Source organism: Lutjanus erythropterus, chromosome 12, assembly GCF_056507025.1.
Source record: "Lutjanus erythropterus isolate fLutEry1 chromosome 12, fLutEry1.hap2, whole genome shotgun sequence".
Classification (NCBI taxonomy): domain Eukaryota; kingdom Metazoa; phylum Chordata; class Actinopteri; order Lutjaniformes; family Lutjanidae; genus Lutjanus; species Lutjanus erythropterus.
Genome location: NC_139328.1, coordinates 20,452,397 through 20,470,605, shown reverse-complemented (window position 1 = coordinate 20,470,605; position 18,209 = coordinate 20,452,397). Strand labels below are relative to the sequence as shown.

The 18,209-nt window shown below is 39.0% G+C and overlaps 1 protein-coding gene across 3 annotated transcripts; it reads left to right on the top strand.

The window, feature by feature from the left end:
* The first annotated feature begins 258 nt into the window (after window positions 1-258).
* On the top strand, window positions 259-14,429 carry sppl2b (signal peptide peptidase like 2B). 3 transcript variants are annotated; one of them, XR_014771638.1, is made up of 15 exons: window positions 259-413; window positions 2,860-2,976; window positions 3,713-3,895; window positions 4,026-4,115; window positions 4,338-4,477; window positions 5,567-5,709; window positions 8,199-8,295; window positions 8,780-8,896; window positions 9,136-9,217; window positions 9,315-9,389; window positions 9,479-9,541; window positions 9,631-9,730; window positions 10,136-10,213; window positions 11,856-12,133; window positions 13,870-14,003. XR_014771638.1 is itself a non-coding variant. In XM_084732062.1 (15 exons), exons 1-15 carry the CDS (start codon window positions 366-368, stop codon window positions 14,053-14,055), a joined length of 1,680 nt encoding a protein of 559 aa, XP_084588188.1. In that variant the 5' UTR covers window positions 259-365; the 3' UTR covers window positions 14,056-14,429. The 3 variants fall into 3 exon arrangements, 2 of the variants coding, with proteins under 2 accessions (XP_084588188.1, XP_084588189.1); XM_084732062.1 differs by having other exon boundaries at window positions 11,856-12,016; window positions 13,870-14,429; XM_084732063.1 differs by lacking the exon at window positions 11,856-12,133 and having other exon boundaries at window positions 13,870-14,429.
* Window positions 14,430-18,209: the final 3,780 nt, after the last annotated feature.

Here is an 18,209-nt window from a genome sequence, read left to right as displayed (position 1 = left end):
TATCTTGTTGTCAGTTTTATGATTTTATATATTATGATTTTATATTTAAGTATCCTCCTTGGTATATGTAAACCTTTCTACCAATAAACCTGTTTCTGTTTTTTGCAACATGACTGTCCTCTCAAGATGTTCAGTAAACGTAGATTTATATATATTATGAAGACTTATATTTTTTCTTCTTGACTGACTTCCAGTTGCATCAATCAGGGACATGGTCACTCGCTCGTGAAGGTCTCAGCCAATTAAAACTCCCGCACAGCAGAAAGGGGGCGTGGCCTTACAGAACAGCTGGTGGGGGCTCGTGTGAGGAGCTCGAGTCGAGCGGTTGGTTGGTCGATGGGGGAAACAACAACAAGCTAGGCATCATGAGGGTCCCTCAAACACTGATTTGGGCCGCTTTTCTCGTCCAGAAGGTGAGACAGACCGAGTGTATTTCTTCACAGGCTGTTCCTCTGTGCGCTTACTGCGCACAGCGGCACGTCGTTGACAGAAACAGGTTGTATTTTCCTAACCGAGCTCTGGGATTATTAGCTTGGATGCTATGACGGTTAGCTTGCGGAGATCACCACTGTGGGCCCTGGAAACCCACACATCACTCAGTTTTTTGATGTAACATTAGTCAAGGGAGATTATTGCAACATTAAAACCACTACAGGTTTGTGGAAGACAGTATTTTAGTAGTGGTTAACAGACATTAGGTCGGGAAATGTTAGCTAACAACTCATGTCGTGCTATAGTTATGAATCTGTGGTTACGCGTCTGCAATGTGCGACCTGAGGGTAAAATATTTCTCTGCTGATCAAACTGTCACTCCGTAAAATACTGAAACTAACTGTACTTTGACCCGCTGAGTTAAAGTATATCTAATTTTAACCGGTAGTTGTTCCTCTCTGGTATATAAAACAGTAGAAACAGACCGTTACAAAAAGGTTGTCTAAATCAGCTACTGTTAAATCTATGGGATTACAATTAATATAGACAAGGCTGGAATCGGTCACTTTCTTGCCAGTTTATGAGGTTCACCCAGATACTTTACTCAAGTAAAAGTACTAGTACCACACTGAAAATACTTCACTACGAGTAAAAGTCTTGAATTTAAAATCTTATTGAAGTAAAGGTATGTCGGTATGACCAGTAAAATGTACCTACGGTATAAGAAGTAAAAGTAGTCATTCTGCAGTAAAATGGTCCCTGTCAATGTTTTGCTATTATGCATGATGTTTTTGGATTAATAGTACTGCTGCATTCAAATGTAAGTGGTGTTTTACTGCTGTAGATGTTTGGATTGAGCTCATTTTTAGGGCTGCAGCTAACTATTATTTTCATAGTATGTTTTAAATTGTCAGAAAGTGGTGAAAATTGTCATTTGGTGCTTCCCAGAGCCCGAGACGACATCCTCAAATGTCTTGTATTGCCCACAACCAAACGATATTAAGCTTACTGTCATAGAGTAGTGAAGAAACCAAAAATAATCACATTTAAGAAGCTAAAATCAGAGTATTGTTTTTTCTTAAAAAAAAAAAATACTCAAACTGATTAATTGATTATCAAAATAGTAGGTGATTAATCTAATAATTGATTCATTATTGCAGCTCTACTCATTTTAACTACCATGAACCATGTATGTTTAAAAAGTATGGTGTCAGAAAAACAGCCTGTTTTCAGTTTTGTGACTACACATTTTCCTGCAACTTCAAAACTCTCTTATTCAGCTTTAAAAGGAGGAGAATTTTGTCAATACTTAAGTTTATCATAAGCATTCAAAATAACCACTTTTAGAGATACATTTTTTTGCTCTGAGATTTAGTTGAGTAGCAGTATAAAGTTGCATAAAATGAAAATACTCTAGTAAAGTTAAAGTACCTCAGTTTTGAACTGAAGCACTGTATTTATTTAAATTTACTTAGTTACATTTCACTTGGCTCAAATTAATCCTGTCTCATAAATCAATCCTGCATCAATTTGTCTTAAAACTGTTTTATTGCAGTATTGATTCAACTGTATGGTAACTCTGGAGGCTCTCAGTAGTTGTGATGTTGCTGAACTGTATCGGTATCAGATCAGTCCCATATCTAGATACCCATCCCTATTTTTCAAGTGTAAAACTTGGTCTTTAGTACATATGTTTGTTACAACCCAATGATTATCAGTCATCTCCTCAAACCCATGTTGGAAGTGATGAATTCAGAAGTGTGCCTGCGTAGCTCAGAGTAGAGTGGTGAAGGTGCATCATATGTACAATATCATCACTAGGCATGTGCTTTAATATTTGTGGTCTGTAGCCACCATCATTGCACTATAATAGGAGTTAAAAATGAAGCCAGAATCAAAATATCATTTAGACAGAAATAAGATGAAGCCTTCAGATATCAAGTCAAGGCTTTTTATGGAATAAGGTGACCGATTATAAGTGAAATTAATCTGTTGTTGTTGTATTTATGTGGCTATTTAATATTGTCTAATTTGCACTGATGTAATTTTGTCTTGAGATTCATACACATGGATTTATGCCTCAACACCACATTGGAAATATCCCTTGTTATTCTCTGGATTGGTGTGTTATGTAGACACACAAATTAAAAGAAATCGAATATACATTTTTTGAAACTTTAATGTCAACCCACTTCTATCATAATTTAAAATAATTCCAAATATCAATTTTTTTTTATCAATTCCCCAAAGTCCCAAGATGCTTGTGTACTTTTTAAGCAAGCAATGCTTTTTTTTACTATTACCTTGTTACAGGACTGACGAGCAACAACAGCTTAAGTGCCGCTTGAAATACGCAAGTCTATGATCCAAAAAGTTAGAAACATTTCGTGGACCTGTGGAGTGATACTGACATTGTTTTGTTGACAGGTGGTGGGAGAGTACGGCATGGCCCATTTCAGTGACAAGGGCAAGAGCAAAGGAAAGGATTACTGCATATTCTTCAACTCACAGTGGGCACGACTACCTCAGGACCTCAATAAGGCAGTAAGTCACGAGTGAGCGACGAGTGGTGTAACCAAGTCTTTGCCAGCAATAATGATAATAATGATACTTCTTGCAAAGTCTGTCACAGCCACACAGAACAGGGCAATAAATTACAGTATGCATTTATACTGTATGTTGATGATCAATAAATAATAATGTTTGTCAGGAAGCCTTGTACTGGATGCTGAAATCTGATCTCCACTCTTTCTGCCTGTTAGTACTCTGGCAGCTTCTTTCTGTGCAAACTGAAAATGTTGGAGAGCCTTATGACTGATTTCAGAATAAAATGAGTAACAGTAATTCACACTGGTGGCAAAAATACACAAATTATTCTCAGTTAGAATCAGTTTGTAGGTCTTTAATAAATAGGATTTCAGTTGTGAATATTATTGTATCATTTGAAAGAGAATCATCTAAACATAATTATACAAGTCTTTATCACAAAGCTTTTTAAAAATGCACAGATAATTTCATGCATCCATTATTAAGAACCAGACTGCATCTGTATTGACTTCAGTATTTTACGAGCGACAGGCATGCCCCAGCTCATTTTCACTGATTCAAGAAGCATTTTGTCTTTGGAAAGAACAAATATATTCAGCTATTTGGGAAATAAACATAAAATAAATGGTTTGTCATCAGAAATAAAATAGTTTTTTTTATTTATATTAAGTGTTGAACCATACCAGGATTTCTTCTAGCTCTGGTTAACATTGTCATTCCTTTTGTCTTGAAGTCCCGACTTCAGATCTATGACCTGACAACATCAGTCCTGTGCTCGCCTTCTGAGGTCCCGGAGGAAGGCTTCCCAAATCGCATCCCCATGGTGATGAGAGGCAACTGCACTTTCTATGAAAAAGTCCGACTGGCCCAGATTAACGGTGCCAAAGGCCTACTCATTGTCAGCAAGGACAGACTGGTAACCCTGCTCAGAACTATAAATATCTCAAGGCTGTTGTGTGTAGTCACTGTGTATCAAGATTAATTTGAAGATGGCACTTTAGAAAACAGACTTGCATGTTTGTTTGTTTGTTTTGTTTTAATTACAGACACCACCAGCAGGAAACAAGACTCAATATGAAGAGATTTACATTCCTGTAGCACTGCTCAGCTACTCTGATATGCTTGACATAAGCAAGGTGAGAGGCCAGCCATAACAAACCTCTACTTTAAGTTTTTCTCTTTCTGGTCAACTCTTAACATTAACAAATTGACAGCTGAGGCAGATATCTGTACATTTCACTGTGGTTAGCAGACAAGCACAAATGCAAAATGCATCTTTTGAAGTGAAGAGGGAAAAGTATGCCTTTGGATGTACTGATTTATCACCTGACCTTAATACTGTTTTCTAACTCCTGCAGACCTTTGGTAAAGGAAGACAGGTTGCTATGTATGCACCCAACGAGCCAGTGTTAGACTACAACATGGTGATCATCTTTTTGATGGCAGTAGGAACAGTTGCCATTGGAGGATACTGGGCTGGCAGCAGAGACAGCAAGAAGTAAGTGGGCATCAATAATAGAATTGCAAACTCACATTTAAAGGGTAACTTTAGTATTTTTCTAGGTGTCTGACAGCATTATGCAAAGAATTGCTACGGAGAAAGACCTTTTTGTTCCTTTTGATCCTTTTCATATTGTCAGACACTTAAAATAACAATCTGGGCCTGTCACTTGCAGAAACTGGCACTTTTAGTGAATGTACTTTGATTGTGCCCAGTTGCCCAGAGGGATTGCTTAGTTTCACTTTTGTCAGCTGCAGTGCTCCTCTTTAATATTGGACCAAAGTCAAAAATTGTTTTCCCCATTAGTCACTTAGACACATAAACATGAGACATGTGGGTTATCTCATCATAGTTTCGAATCCTTTACTGGACTTTGTACTTTCCACTACATTACATTGTGACAGGACACAAAGTTTCCTTCTTCCTGTATGTACCATGACGCTTCTAGTCCAGATGCTAAATTTAGATCAGAGTTAATTTATCAGGGAGGTTATCTCCAGGGAAAATTAGTCACCGTTATCTCGGAAAAGAAGCATATGACTGCTCAGTCTTTTCTCTTTGAGGAGTGTGTATTTATCTCTTCTTTTCAAACCGAGCAGTCTGCATTGTAATGCTGCAAGTCCACTAAAGGGCACTGTTGTTTATTTGAGGCCATATGAGTGACTCACCAGCTTAAGCCAATCCCAGTCCGTCCTTCCTGATGGAGTTGCCAAGGTGACTGAGGGCGCAGTCAGATGGGGTCTCTGACGCACAGGACCGCAGGCAAAAAAAAGCATTTTGGAATACGAGTTGTGTGTTCTGAACTCAGGAAGGAAGTGTGTTCCAGCCCGCCAGTTAAATGATGGTAAATATTGACTGTGGATGGTGGGATGATCATCCTGGCTGCTCTGGCACATCACCAACCATCAGTGAACCAGTGAGTTCTGTTTAATAAAACAAGGGAAAGACAAAACCCAAGAGCCCAAGACTATTTTGCTTAATAAATTGGCACAAGCAGACAACGGTACATAGATCCGGATCATTAGCCTTTAGAGCTGTGAACCTGTGGTTGGCTCGCCTCTCTGAATCTCATTTCTCCTTCTGCAGACGGTACATGAAGCACAAGCGGGATGATGGTGCGGAGAAACAGGACGAGGAGACGGTCGATGTCACGCCCATCATGATCTGTGTGTTCGTGGTCATGTGCTGCAGCATGCTGGTGCTACTCTACTTTTTCTATGACCGCCTGGGTATGCCAAATGCACTCACACATCATTAATCACACATCATTAAAAATAGATGATATAACACTCTTGGTCAAAGATGCTCATTCATGTTTTGTTGAAAAAAAAGAAACTCTTTGGTCAGATCCAGTTTTATGTAACCAATAGATTAATAGTGGTTTCAGTCCTGTCTGCATGGTATTTATTGCTGTGTCGGGGATGGTTCCTCTTCAAACCAGCCTGTAATTTCTCCCTCATTCATTGTGGTCTGGCATGGCTCAATAAGGCATTTGCTTTGGTGTTGGGATACAGACTGTAAGGAAGATGACCTACAATGCTTTCCTTGTGTGACAAATAATCTCCACTTCTCTTGATAGCTTCTTCTGAGCTTTTAACTGCATTTCACAGTAGGGCTGCACAGTTATGCCCTAACATGATAATCAAGATTATTTTGGTCAATATTGAGATCATGATTATTTTCATATACTTAATGAAAACACGTATATGTACTTTAATATTTAAATGTTGATTTACATTCCTGCTAATGTACAAATCTATGCTTTAAAATAAGACTTATTCACAGTGCTTCTCCTAGAAGCAAAAATTAATAAAATTGTACTCAAACTTTTTTACCCCAAATTAAGTCAACAGAGTACTGCTTTCACTTTCACGTTGTGCTACATTCATTCAATGACGCACTGTAGAGTGAGACACGGGGGTGGATTTTCTTTCCTGTTCCATCCCACTCCCACAAAAATACTCCTGTGTTGTCACCAATCCCACAACAGAGTAAAAAGAGTATTCCTGTCCTGTCCGAGCCCCAGGAAGAATGGCTCCCATACCATCCCATTCCCATCAGTCCACTAAGTCAAATGCTCTCTAAAAAACAATCCCGTTGCTATTATGATTCCCGCTCCTGTTGACTTTTTTCCCCTGTCTTGTCCCAGTCCTGTGATGAACAGTGAAATTCACTCCCATCCAAAAATGTCATCTGATAACACGTTGTACAGCGTCGCCTTTATAAATGGCTAAATTAACGCTGGACAAAAATGAGGATTCAGTGAGGTAACATAAGCAACGCTATTATGCTTTCATGCATTCATCATACTGGAGTTTGTTGTGTTGCTTTCTAGTGCAGACGCGTGTCTCATACAAGGGCATTTCAAGCAAAAATACTGTTCAGTATTCACTGAGAAGTGTTCAACCCTTCCTAGAAGGTAGATCAATTTCTTACTGCAACCTGAGCACCCAGCCCACCTCATGGTCAGAGCACTGTAGCAAATGCTCTACTGCCCTTGTTCAGAAAAGAGCTGAACTGAACATGTCATACATGTTTAACTGGTGCCTGCTAGAAACACATCACTACTAGACAAGGTGATAGTTGCATAAGGTATTAGATTTTTTTTAATTTAATGACTATTTGAAAATTCCAAAATCATGACCAACCCCACTTTTGTTCTTGCTCGACATCACTTGCTTGTATAATTATATATGCAGTGGAGTTTTCTATGAGCAGAGCATGCATTTTAAATGTTGATATCAAGATTAATATTTGGTTAATTGTGCAGCCCTATCTCACAGGCTTCTGTGTTTACCTAGACTGAGACATGAGTATAAATCCTTTCAACCCTTGATTATATAAGAACACTACTTCTGAGGCTGTTGTTTGTCTTTTCTTCTCTTCTCATTTTTAAACCAGATAAATATAGAAACATTGTCAAATTTCTCCTTTAAGTTGTTCCCTAATTCTAAGATATATTTATTTAAGTCATCACTTCCACACAGCATGTGTAACACGGCTTTCAGCGGCTGTGAAGCAGGATTTAGAATCGGAAGATTGCTGGTTTAATGCCCAGACCATTTGAGAAAATCTCAGATAACAAAGTGAGATAATGCTTCCTCCATTTAGCTCCTCTATATACTCAAGATTCCTCTGAGGTACTCAAGACTCTTTATCCTAATTTCCTCCAGCAGAGCTGCTCACTGTCCAGCACCATAATGATGCTGTAGACACAGTTTATAGATCTGAATCTGTGAACCCTTTGAGTGTATAGACTGGCTGTGCTGTGAATGAGTGTAATGGCTCAGCTAACATTTATCTGATAAATAGATTTAGAGCAGAATGAGACAGGTGTATAGGACAGCGATGAGTGGATCAAAAGTTGCAAATGAACTCCTTCTAGATCTTCATCAGACAAATGGTTTGTGACAGTGAGAGGCCATCTTAAATAAGGAGTGGCTCTAAGTCTTTTAAGTCTGGTAAATAGATTAGATTAAAAAACTGGCAGTTGCTGACAGACTCCTTAGTCGATCAGCTGTTGTACATTCAGACATCACACTAAATACTGGACACACAGTGGTGAAACTGATACCACTATTCAGATATTTAAGGACTAACTTTGTCAAGGAGCAGAACACCAAAAAAATGTATTTCCTCAAGTGAATATGAGTGGATATCATGTGATAATGGGCACTAATCTTCTGCCTGCCTGCTGTTTCCTCACTGTTTTTTATAGCTATTTGGGTCATAGCCATCTTCTGTGTGGCCTCTTCTGTCGGCCTCCACAGCTGTCTGTGGCCTTTTGTCAGGAGACTCCCTTTCTGCAAGTGCAGGTGAGACATGTCAGTGTGGTTTCATAATTCTAGCCGTCCAAAAATCTCCATAGTCTAAAAAATGTTGCGTAGGTTTTGTCTACAAATGCACCTATTCAAGAGTTCTTGGGTTCAAGTCACAGACAGGCTCCATTTATGTTACCACCCAGCTCTGTTGCTACCAAAACCCACCAACCACATCACTGATATTATTCAGGATAACATTTGTTAGTTGAACTGTTCCTAATAATATTGTTTAATATATTCAATATGCCTTTAATATTTTGGTATAATAATCCTTGCATGACTTCATAATAGTGGTTAGTTTATTTTTGTATTTCATGTAGTTAAAAATGGAGGGGGGCCTCTAGGTATTATTTTAGGCATATCATTATTGCAAGTAAATGTTTAGATTTAAAAAAAGACCTCTGACATTGTTGATATGAGAGTTCTTTATTATGGTTATACTGTATATATTGATTCATGGACCATCTTATGACCACAGGGTTCCAGAGAACAACTTGCCATACTTGCACAAACGGCCGCAGATCCGCATGTTGCTGCTGTCAGCTTTCTGCATCGGCGTCAGCATCACCTGGATGGTGTTTCGCAATGAAGACCAGTAAGTGCAAAGAGAAAAATGTGTTGCTGCATCTAAGATCCAGATTACCACTTAAACCAGGTTTGTTAAAACTTGTAATACAAAAAATAATCTTAATGTAAGTAATACTGGATGTTGTGAGAGTTGATTACCTTTTGTGTGTCAGATGATATAATGGCAGCATTTTTCTGTGTGTGTGTGGAGGTACGTTACATGATGATGGTGTGGGCTGACTCACAGTCTTGTCATGTATCCTCCAGGTGGGCGTGGGTGTTGCAGGACGCCCTGGGGATCGCCTTCTGCCTCTACATGCTCAAAACAGTCAGACTCCCCACATTTAAGGTGGGTCAGCACTCTCATAAACTATAACAATATCCAGTGTGTAGAAAACTGTTTCTCTTAAGGTAAACTCACCTGATGTTTTCTTGTGTCTTTGCAGGCTTGCACCTTACTACTGTCAGTCCTTTTTGTCTACGATGTTTTCTTCGTATTTATTACACCCTTCTTAACAAACGTAGGTGAAGGATGTTTTCACGTTATTCATAAGTCTGCTGTCTGTGTTAGTGTGTCATGCTTATGTTACCTGTGACATTTCTTGTACAGAGTGGGGAAAGTATTATGGTGGAGGTAGCAGCTGGTCCCTCTGACTCTGCCACACATGAAAAGGTGAACTTGTTTTCAAATTCCTCAACTCCCTTCAGCTCAGAGGAAGAGTCACTGATGGTAACACTGATGAATGCTTGTGTTTCCTCCAGCTTCCCATGGTGCTCAAAGTGCCACGGTTAAACTCCTCTCCCCTGGCTCTCTGTGACCGGCCCTTCTCCCTCCTGGGCTTTGGAGATATTTTAGTACCAGGTAATGAACTGTGTCATCATCACACGAGGAGCTGAAACTGCTCACAGCTCATTATGTGGTTTTGTTGTGGTCACACAAGCAAATTATTTAACCAACAATAACCACAGCCACAGTATTTAGACTGTCCTTACAACAAAAAAACATTGAAGTGGTTGCCCATGTTGTATTGCTGCATACAAGTACACAATAATGTATTTTATGCTGTTTCTTTGTGAAACTTTTAATTTAGCTTATTTGGTGTATTGCAACATATCCAGTGTTAATATCAGAAATATAGTAATGTGCAGGGAAATGCCTTGGTGGCTCAAATAATTAAGATTGTTTGTGAATATGATAAAATGGTGTGAGTTAGATTTGCTTCTCTTGTAGATCGATCTGAATGTCTGTTGTTTATTTGTCTGTCAGGTCTGCTGGTGGCATACTGCCACAGGTTTGACATTTTAACGCAATCCTCCAGAATCTACTTTGTGGCCTGTACGATTGGTACGTATATGGGCAAGGGTCTTGTGAGGGGTGTACCTCGTACGTGTTATGATGAGCTCCGCTCGGACAGGATTAACATTACAGAGGGAGGTGGGGAATAAAATTACAGAATGTGGTAATAGACATTCTGCAGGACCAGCCTATAGACAACCTGTCTCATTTAATGAGCTTTTGTAGGGTCCTGCTCTTCTGATGGCTTTTATTTTTTTCTGGTAATTGTTATATGTAATATTGTTTGCCAAATGTTTCCATCTATCAGATTAGCAAAAACACTTCACTCTCCATTTTACACACAAGTCAAATTTCAAACAAAGCTTACTAAAAAAAAGAAGTAGAAGGACAACTAGCTCTTCCTGCATAAAAAAGCAGAAATTCACTGTAAAAAGAGTTTCAAATGACAGAAGGATCACTGAAAAACAATTGGTAATTGCTGCTGTAAATAATACTGGGATGAAAGATTACCCACAGAAGTGCTATACAGGAGATCAAAATCACTGAGCAGTGGAGGTAAAATCACCCCTTCTCCTCTTGAGAAATAAATCCAGTGTGAATGTGGCTTCAGAGTGAAAAGCTGCATTGTCTTAAAGGGATAGTTTGTTTATTTTTTAGTTACTGTATTCCCTACAGGAAATGGTGGCTGGCACACCCACCAGTTTGGGGAAGCAGCTGACATACTGGTGTAGGAAGCAAAGCAATGTATCGCTGTGGAGAGGATCAGCAGCAAAACATATTTTAGCAACTTAAAAAACCAAAACCAAAAAACAAACAAATCACACATCAGTTTAAACTGAAAGTTCATCCCAGAATCAAAAATACATATTTTTACATTGGACATTGAGATGCCTTCACTCTTTATAGAAATCATGACCTAGTTACTCAAGATAATTCTTTTGAGTAGATTCTACTGCAGAAAGAAAGTAGTTCCCACATGGAACAGCAGTAGACATCTGTAAAACTAATATCTTCAAAACTTAACAACTCACTACAAAACAATCTAGACTGATAAATATCACTACAGGTCAGAGGAAAAATATGTATTTTTTTCCCAACATTTTCACTGCTTTACCTTGCTGTCAGACAGCCTTTTCCAACTGGAAACTGCAATTATATAAGCCAAATATCACTCTTTCCAAAGGAACCAGACTCCTTATGTAAAAACAGTAATTTTACCTTGCAGAACACAGGAGTTGCTGGTCTACTGCTACCTCAGTCTGTTAGTTTTTTGTGTTATTGTGTGACTTTGGTGAAACCAAACTAACATTTTTAAACAACAAAATCACAAAAAACACAAACAAACTAACTGATTGAGGCAGCAACTCCTGTCTTCTGTGGTTGCTTTGGAAAGAGCGATATTTAGTTCATACAATGACAGTTTCTCATCAAAAAAGCTGTCTGACAACAAGGTAAAGTGGTGAAAATATTCTATTTAAAGCATCCATGATAGTTGATAGGTGTATTTATTAAAAGCATTTTTAAAATGTGTTTTGCTGCTGAACCTGTCTCACACCGGTACTCAGCCGGGATCTACTATAGGTAGTAGACAGACTATGGATGGATAAGTATTAAGATAAAATATGTATTTGCCGGACACAACTTGACTTTGAAACTAATGACTGTGTCTGCCGTCTCTCTCTCCTGTCAGCATACGGCATCGGCCTGCTGATCACCTTTGTGGCCCTGGCCGTGATGCAGATGGGTCAGCCAGCCCTGCTCTACCTGGTGCCTTGCACTCTGCTCACCAGCCTCAGTGTAGCGGTGATGCGCAGGGAGTTGCCCCAGTTCTGGACTGGAAGTGGATTTGTGGTGAATACCAGTTTGATATGACTGCCTACCACCGAAGAACAAAAAAAGACTTTAAAAAAAAAGAGAAAACACAAAAACATCTAGTTAAATAACATGCAGAGTAAAGTAGAATTTTAAGTTGAGTAACCCCTTTAAATAATTCCATCCGTTCCAACTGCCTCTTTCTGTTTTACTGTCCCCCTCCTTCCCTCTCATCGCTGCTCCTTGCCCTTTATTTTACTGTGGGTGTGCTCTAGTCTGCTGCTGAGGGCTCAGCTGTCTGTGAATGTCACTGCAGGTATTCCATCTGGGCTTTGCTACTTCACACTCTACCATTAAAACATCCTGATCTTACTTAAGGTTCCTTTTTTTGTCGTTTTCCCCCTTAACAGTAGATGTTTGTTTTAATTTTTCTGCGTACACGTATCTGTGATAGACTAGTACTGAAGCTTTTATTGGTGGTGCTCTTAGTGATGTAGAGTAGTTAAAAAAATTTCAAGGGAAAATTCGTAATTTTTTTTTTTGTGGATATCCAATTAGTGATGATGGTAAATGTAGTCAGTTGACCTTAAATCCCACCCATTCTGCTGATGAACCCTTGGTCAACTCTCCTTTCCTGTATGATTTTTTTCCCCACAGAATGGTGACGTTATGACCTGCCCTGCTTCTCTGCCTCTGATTGGCTTATTTTGATGTGCTTACCCTAAGCCTACTCGATGAGGCAATGAGTACTAGCCAGTCAGAGCAGCGCAGGTCATACGTTTGCCATTCTTGGAAAGAAAAAAAAAAAAGTGCTTCCTGTACTTAGATATGTTATGTGCCAGGCTTGCCTATGTTGAAAGGAAAAACTAATTTTGAAGATGGTTAACATATTTTGCTGGGGAACCTATCAAAGCCACATACGTATGGTCATTTCTCAAGTTAGCTAATGATAGAAAAATGTTAGCTAACTAGCTAGCTAATCTACATCAGTGGTTAGCAGGCTAGTCACACCTGATAGCTAATGTTGGCAAAATGCTTATCCAACTAGCTAGCTAATCTACATCAAGCAATAGCTATCTTAATATGTGACTAAATGTTGCTTTTACAGGTTCTACAGCAACATGTTTGAATTCAAAACTTTTGTTTTCAAAATAGACAAGCCTAGAAAACAGCATATCTACAGGTAGTAGAGGAAACAGTAAACCTTAAAGGAGAAAGTAGACTGAGGTTCCACTGGGTATCAAAATTAATCTACTGTTACTGTTGCACAGAGCAGAAAGGGGCAGGCTTAGGAAGGCAAATAGAAGCAATAAATTCTTCTGTGCGTTTTATATTGACTGAGAAAGCAGAGTTCTACTGCTGATCTGCAGCACCCATGTGCATCGGCCCGTAACGTGACCTCACTGGATGCAGGAACAGCAGATTTTGCAGCAGGAGAACGTTGCTTTCTTGGTCAGTATAACACTCAGGAATTTAATGCTGCAATTGACTACATTTACCAATAACACTGACTGGACATCCATGTGAAAAGTGCTGAATTTTCTCTTTAACTATTGGTTAGCATGTGTTATCTGTGTGGTTTAGTGGGATTCACCCCTGTTGGATTTTCTTTGATATGGATCCTCTTTCTTTATGTATATCTGGGACTTTTTATCTGTGTACAGGAATACCTCTGACAACATTAACACTCCTTTAATTAAGGATGTGATGAAAAACAAAACCAGCCCATTTTGCCTCAAATCTAGCTGTGGACAGAGGAATGACTGTATATTCTTTGGTTTTGTTTGTCTTATCTGCAACTATTCTGTCTTCTGTTATCATCAGTGCATTTTGTTTTCTTCTCGACACCATACAGCCATCTTATGTAGACGTTTGTTTTTTGTCCCCTGCAGCCTGCCATAGTGCTTGCACCAATCAACTGTACACAAACTGCAGCGCCACAGATAGAGGGGCCTTCAACTAAACCGGAGCCAGAAACCACAAAAGCCACCAATCAGAGTGAAGAAGACTCACCCCAGCAGCCGCCTCAGGAAACACCTCCAGCTGAGAAAGCTGAGGAGGAAAACAAATCTGACTGAAAGGACGTCTCGTACGGCATTTAACATTTCACGTCATGTTTTATTTGTTGTAAAGGTTTTTTTCTACATAGTGTCTCATTCGATGGACATTTTGTGAACGGACATTTATTTTGCACTTGGTGCAAAGGGAGGAGCAGAGGGGATCTGCGTTTTCTGAATGGCTGGCTCAGCGAGGCACTGTGACTGGATACACGAGGCTGAGGCATTGAAACTGACAAAGAAACCAAGTATAAAACCTGCAAAGCAGCCCCAACACCTTCTTCTACTAACATGCAGTCTGTACCACTACTAAAGGGAATGAAAAGTCAAATTTGGAAGCTACACAAGCTGCTGGACACTAAATACTCACAATAAACTAAGGCTCTCAACAGCCATCAAGGTCCAGTCACACCAGTGTTAAATGGAATCACAGCGTAGAGTGAGTGGATTTGTTCACGGGAGCGAAGTAAATCCACAAAAGAGGAATGTTTTGCAAACAGTTAGTTGCCATTTTAGTCATTTTTAAGCAAAAATACCAAAGATTTGTTGGCTCCAGCCTCTAAGTTGTGAGTATTTCAAGCTGTTCTTTGTCATACATTAACGTAAACTGAGTATCGGTTGGCTGGACAAGTAAGAAATTATTTGCCCAGTACAGATCAGATCGAACAAATCTTAGAGAATTGTGACTGACTAGCATGTTTTGGAGTAGGCTAGTTTGTTAGCAGTTAGCTCACTAGCTACAGCGGTTTAAAAAATAGTTCTGCAAATAATAACGATGTCAACATGTCTTGAGAACTAAATATTTTGCTGTGCCACTTTCTGGTGTGACAGGGCCTTAAAGGTCTCAGTATGCTTCACATGAACTTGGAAAAAATACTTTCGGACAAGCTTTCTTCAATGGCTGGCATGAAGTTGTCGCACCTGGTTGTACACTGTGTGCGATTTTGTGAAGTAGGCGTGATTGACCTTCCTAAGTTTCGCCCTTTTTTGCTCCTTGCAAAAGTTGAGAAAGCTCGGTACCTGATGGCACCTCAGTCAACTTTCTCCTTTTCCTGTTGCCTGTGTGCTATGTGCTAGGCATAGTGAATGCATGATGAAGATTAGATAGCTAGTTAGCTAACATCAATGTTTTGCTAACTTAAGATGTGACTATGTGGGGTCTCCCAGCAACAGTTTGGTTTACTTTTCAGTGTAGAGATGTCGAGGAAATAGCATATCTATGTGCAGGAAACAGAAAAGGAGAAAGCTCGCTAAACTCTTATTGGAGCAACGATGGGCAGGACATAGCAAGCATCAATTTACAATTTTGGAAGGTTACCAGAACTGTCAGATACAACCCCCCTCATCCAATGTTGGAAAGGTGCAGAGAAAGGCGGCTTTAGATACTGTTAAGAGTCCAATAAGCATTTCATTTGAAGCATACTGAAACTTAAGTAGTGTGTGTATTTGTGTGCTTTTCAGCATAACAAGCCATTTCTGTCTTTTTCCCGCCATTACATTATACATGACACTAGAGTCAGAATATGAAGTGCAACAGTGAAGAGTTTCACGCCCTTTAAATTGTGGTGCTATCATGGTTGTTGACTGAGCCATAGCGATTATTTTTTTTTTTTTTTTTTTAAACCTGAGCATTTGTCGTCATTTTCTCATCTTACTTTTAGTATATTTAGTTTTGCATGCTATGATTTAAATTTTTACCCTTTATATAAAACCAGTGTATAATCGATAGTGATAAAATATATTACTGGTGGTGCGACAGTTAAAACGATGGCCACCACTGATTTGCTCCCGTCAGTAGTTACTCATACTGTCTTAAGAATTGGTTTTGGCCTTAAATGTGTCCATGTTGGGAGAACCAGCAGAATGTGTCACGTGTAAACGTTGCTTTATGAAAAACACGAATAGTGTACTCTAAATGATGATGTCCTGCAGTTTAATGTGTGAGGTGAAGAGCGAGTTGTGTTACCATTGCTCAAAGAGGCATTTGCACAATATTTTTTAGTTCACGGGCTAACAGACGCTGTTGGTTCGTGTCTGTATAATGTTTATGTATAGTCAAAGGTTTAAAGAAACGGAAACCAAGGTACTAATGTGTCCGATATTCATACTGCTTTTGTTTTACGAGGCCATCTCTGACAACAGATCCCAGCAGTCACTACGTTTTTTTAGACCAGTATAAATATATTTCTGATGCCTGTTAACCAAGCTCAACATTTTTGTGTCGAAGAAAGCTGAGGTCAGAGGTAAAAATTCATTTGGTCAGATGAAAGTGTTTAGTTGAGTGGATATGTGCCCTCGCTGATATCCAGGACATGAGATTATTCATTTACCAGTATGGTTTGTTGTCACCAAGTGGTTTTTAATGCCTCTGTTGAGGAATACATATAATAAACAAACATTGTATCTGAGATTTGGTGTGTTTTGTTTTTGTTGCACCGAAATAAAAGTCTAGTTTACCAGTTTTGGAGAGGTGATTTGACTGGCTTTTAGACTCAGCCGCTTCACTCTGTCTGTCTGTGTCGGCTCTTTGACACGTTGAAGCCGAACATAATTTTGCCTCCTGCAGTGGTTTCTGAGTCTGAATGTGTCTTTTCATCGCGGTACTCCAGCTGTGAAAAAGGTTGTTCGGGCTCTGCAGAGATGAACAGCAGTCTGACAAAGAGCCTCTTTATCATTTCAGCTCAGTCACTCAAAGTGGAGAGCTGTTCGTACTGCATCGCTATCTGATCAACTAACAGACTGTTTAGTGGACGGGTTTGCACAGAAAGCCACACGGCACCATGTGTGTCTATATTTATTATTACTGGTAATAACCGTGGACGCCAAACTAATTAAAGGCTTCACCTGAATTTGAGTTTTTGAGAGTCTGTGCAGGTAGTTTGTATTAAAGCTACTTAAAAAAGTCAATCAGATTATATTAATTTATTTACTGTAATAAATCATTAAATTACCATGATATCAAAGATGTAAAGTTGAAACACTGACTTCTCTCACACTATAGCCACGGCGTCCTCCTTTGAAATTTCTATTCCAGTCTGTAAGCAGAGTTTTGTCTGCTTCAAATTAAGTATGATTTTTTTGCTGCATGAGTAAGTGTCATTATAATCTTATAGAAGGTGAAGATGTTTATAGCAGTTAAATTGAATTATATGTTAATCTAGTCTGGCAGGCAATCATTAACCTCAAACTCCAGGAGTGTGAATTGTCAGAGAAGTGGGCTTTTGTTTTCAGCAAAACAGACTTAACAATGACAGACAACTGACAGTTATTAACAGCTGATCAACTTACAGCGGAGGATTCAACGTTGCTCGTCACTATCTAATTGCAATGTTGTGCTCATCGTTCAGTCCTCAAGTCTGGGAAGGAGGGGGCTGGGGGAAATAACTCACTTCAACCATAGACAGTATATTAAATAGGATTTCAAACTATTTAACATACCGTCTATGGCTCCAACTTGCTATTTGGACTGCTGTATTGCTGCATTTTTTTTTAACACGCTCCTTTAAATGAAAAACATTAAAAATGCTCTTTGAAGGTTTTTGACAAGGTAGGTCCAATAAGTGAGGAATCACAAGTACAACATGTTTGGTATTTAAAGGAAAAAAAAACTGTCTGATAATTCCTCCTGTTCATACAGATCCCTACTAACATACATCCAATATATTGTAAGTGTTTGGGGGAAAAAATGCTGACAAGTGTATCTGAAGTTAATCAAGTCATATGCCTACATTCAAAAGCAGTACAGTACAAAACTTTACATTTTTTCTCTATACAGTGTGTCCCTGCTGAGCTTATTAAAAGAAGCTAATGTGCCCTAAAAAAGACACGATTTGTCACACTTATTTTTGCACAGAATGGGGACCATGAAATTTGTCCCCCATTAATTACACTGAGAGCATGTTAGGAAGAGATCTCTTAACTGCCAGTATGAACAGGAACAAGTTGTTTCAATCTACACGTGAGCATTGTTTTAAGGCAGACTAGAAAAACAGCAAACTTATCTTTAAAAAGTTCTGAATCTGTGATTTTTCTTTGCTTCTATCAGACAAAGTGACATTAGTCAGATAAATGTAAAAGATAGACATCACACTGGTTTAAGAAAATGAAGGTCATGAAACCAAAAGCAAAGACCTGAATGCACCATGACATCACTTCTTGTTTTGACTCATCTTCTG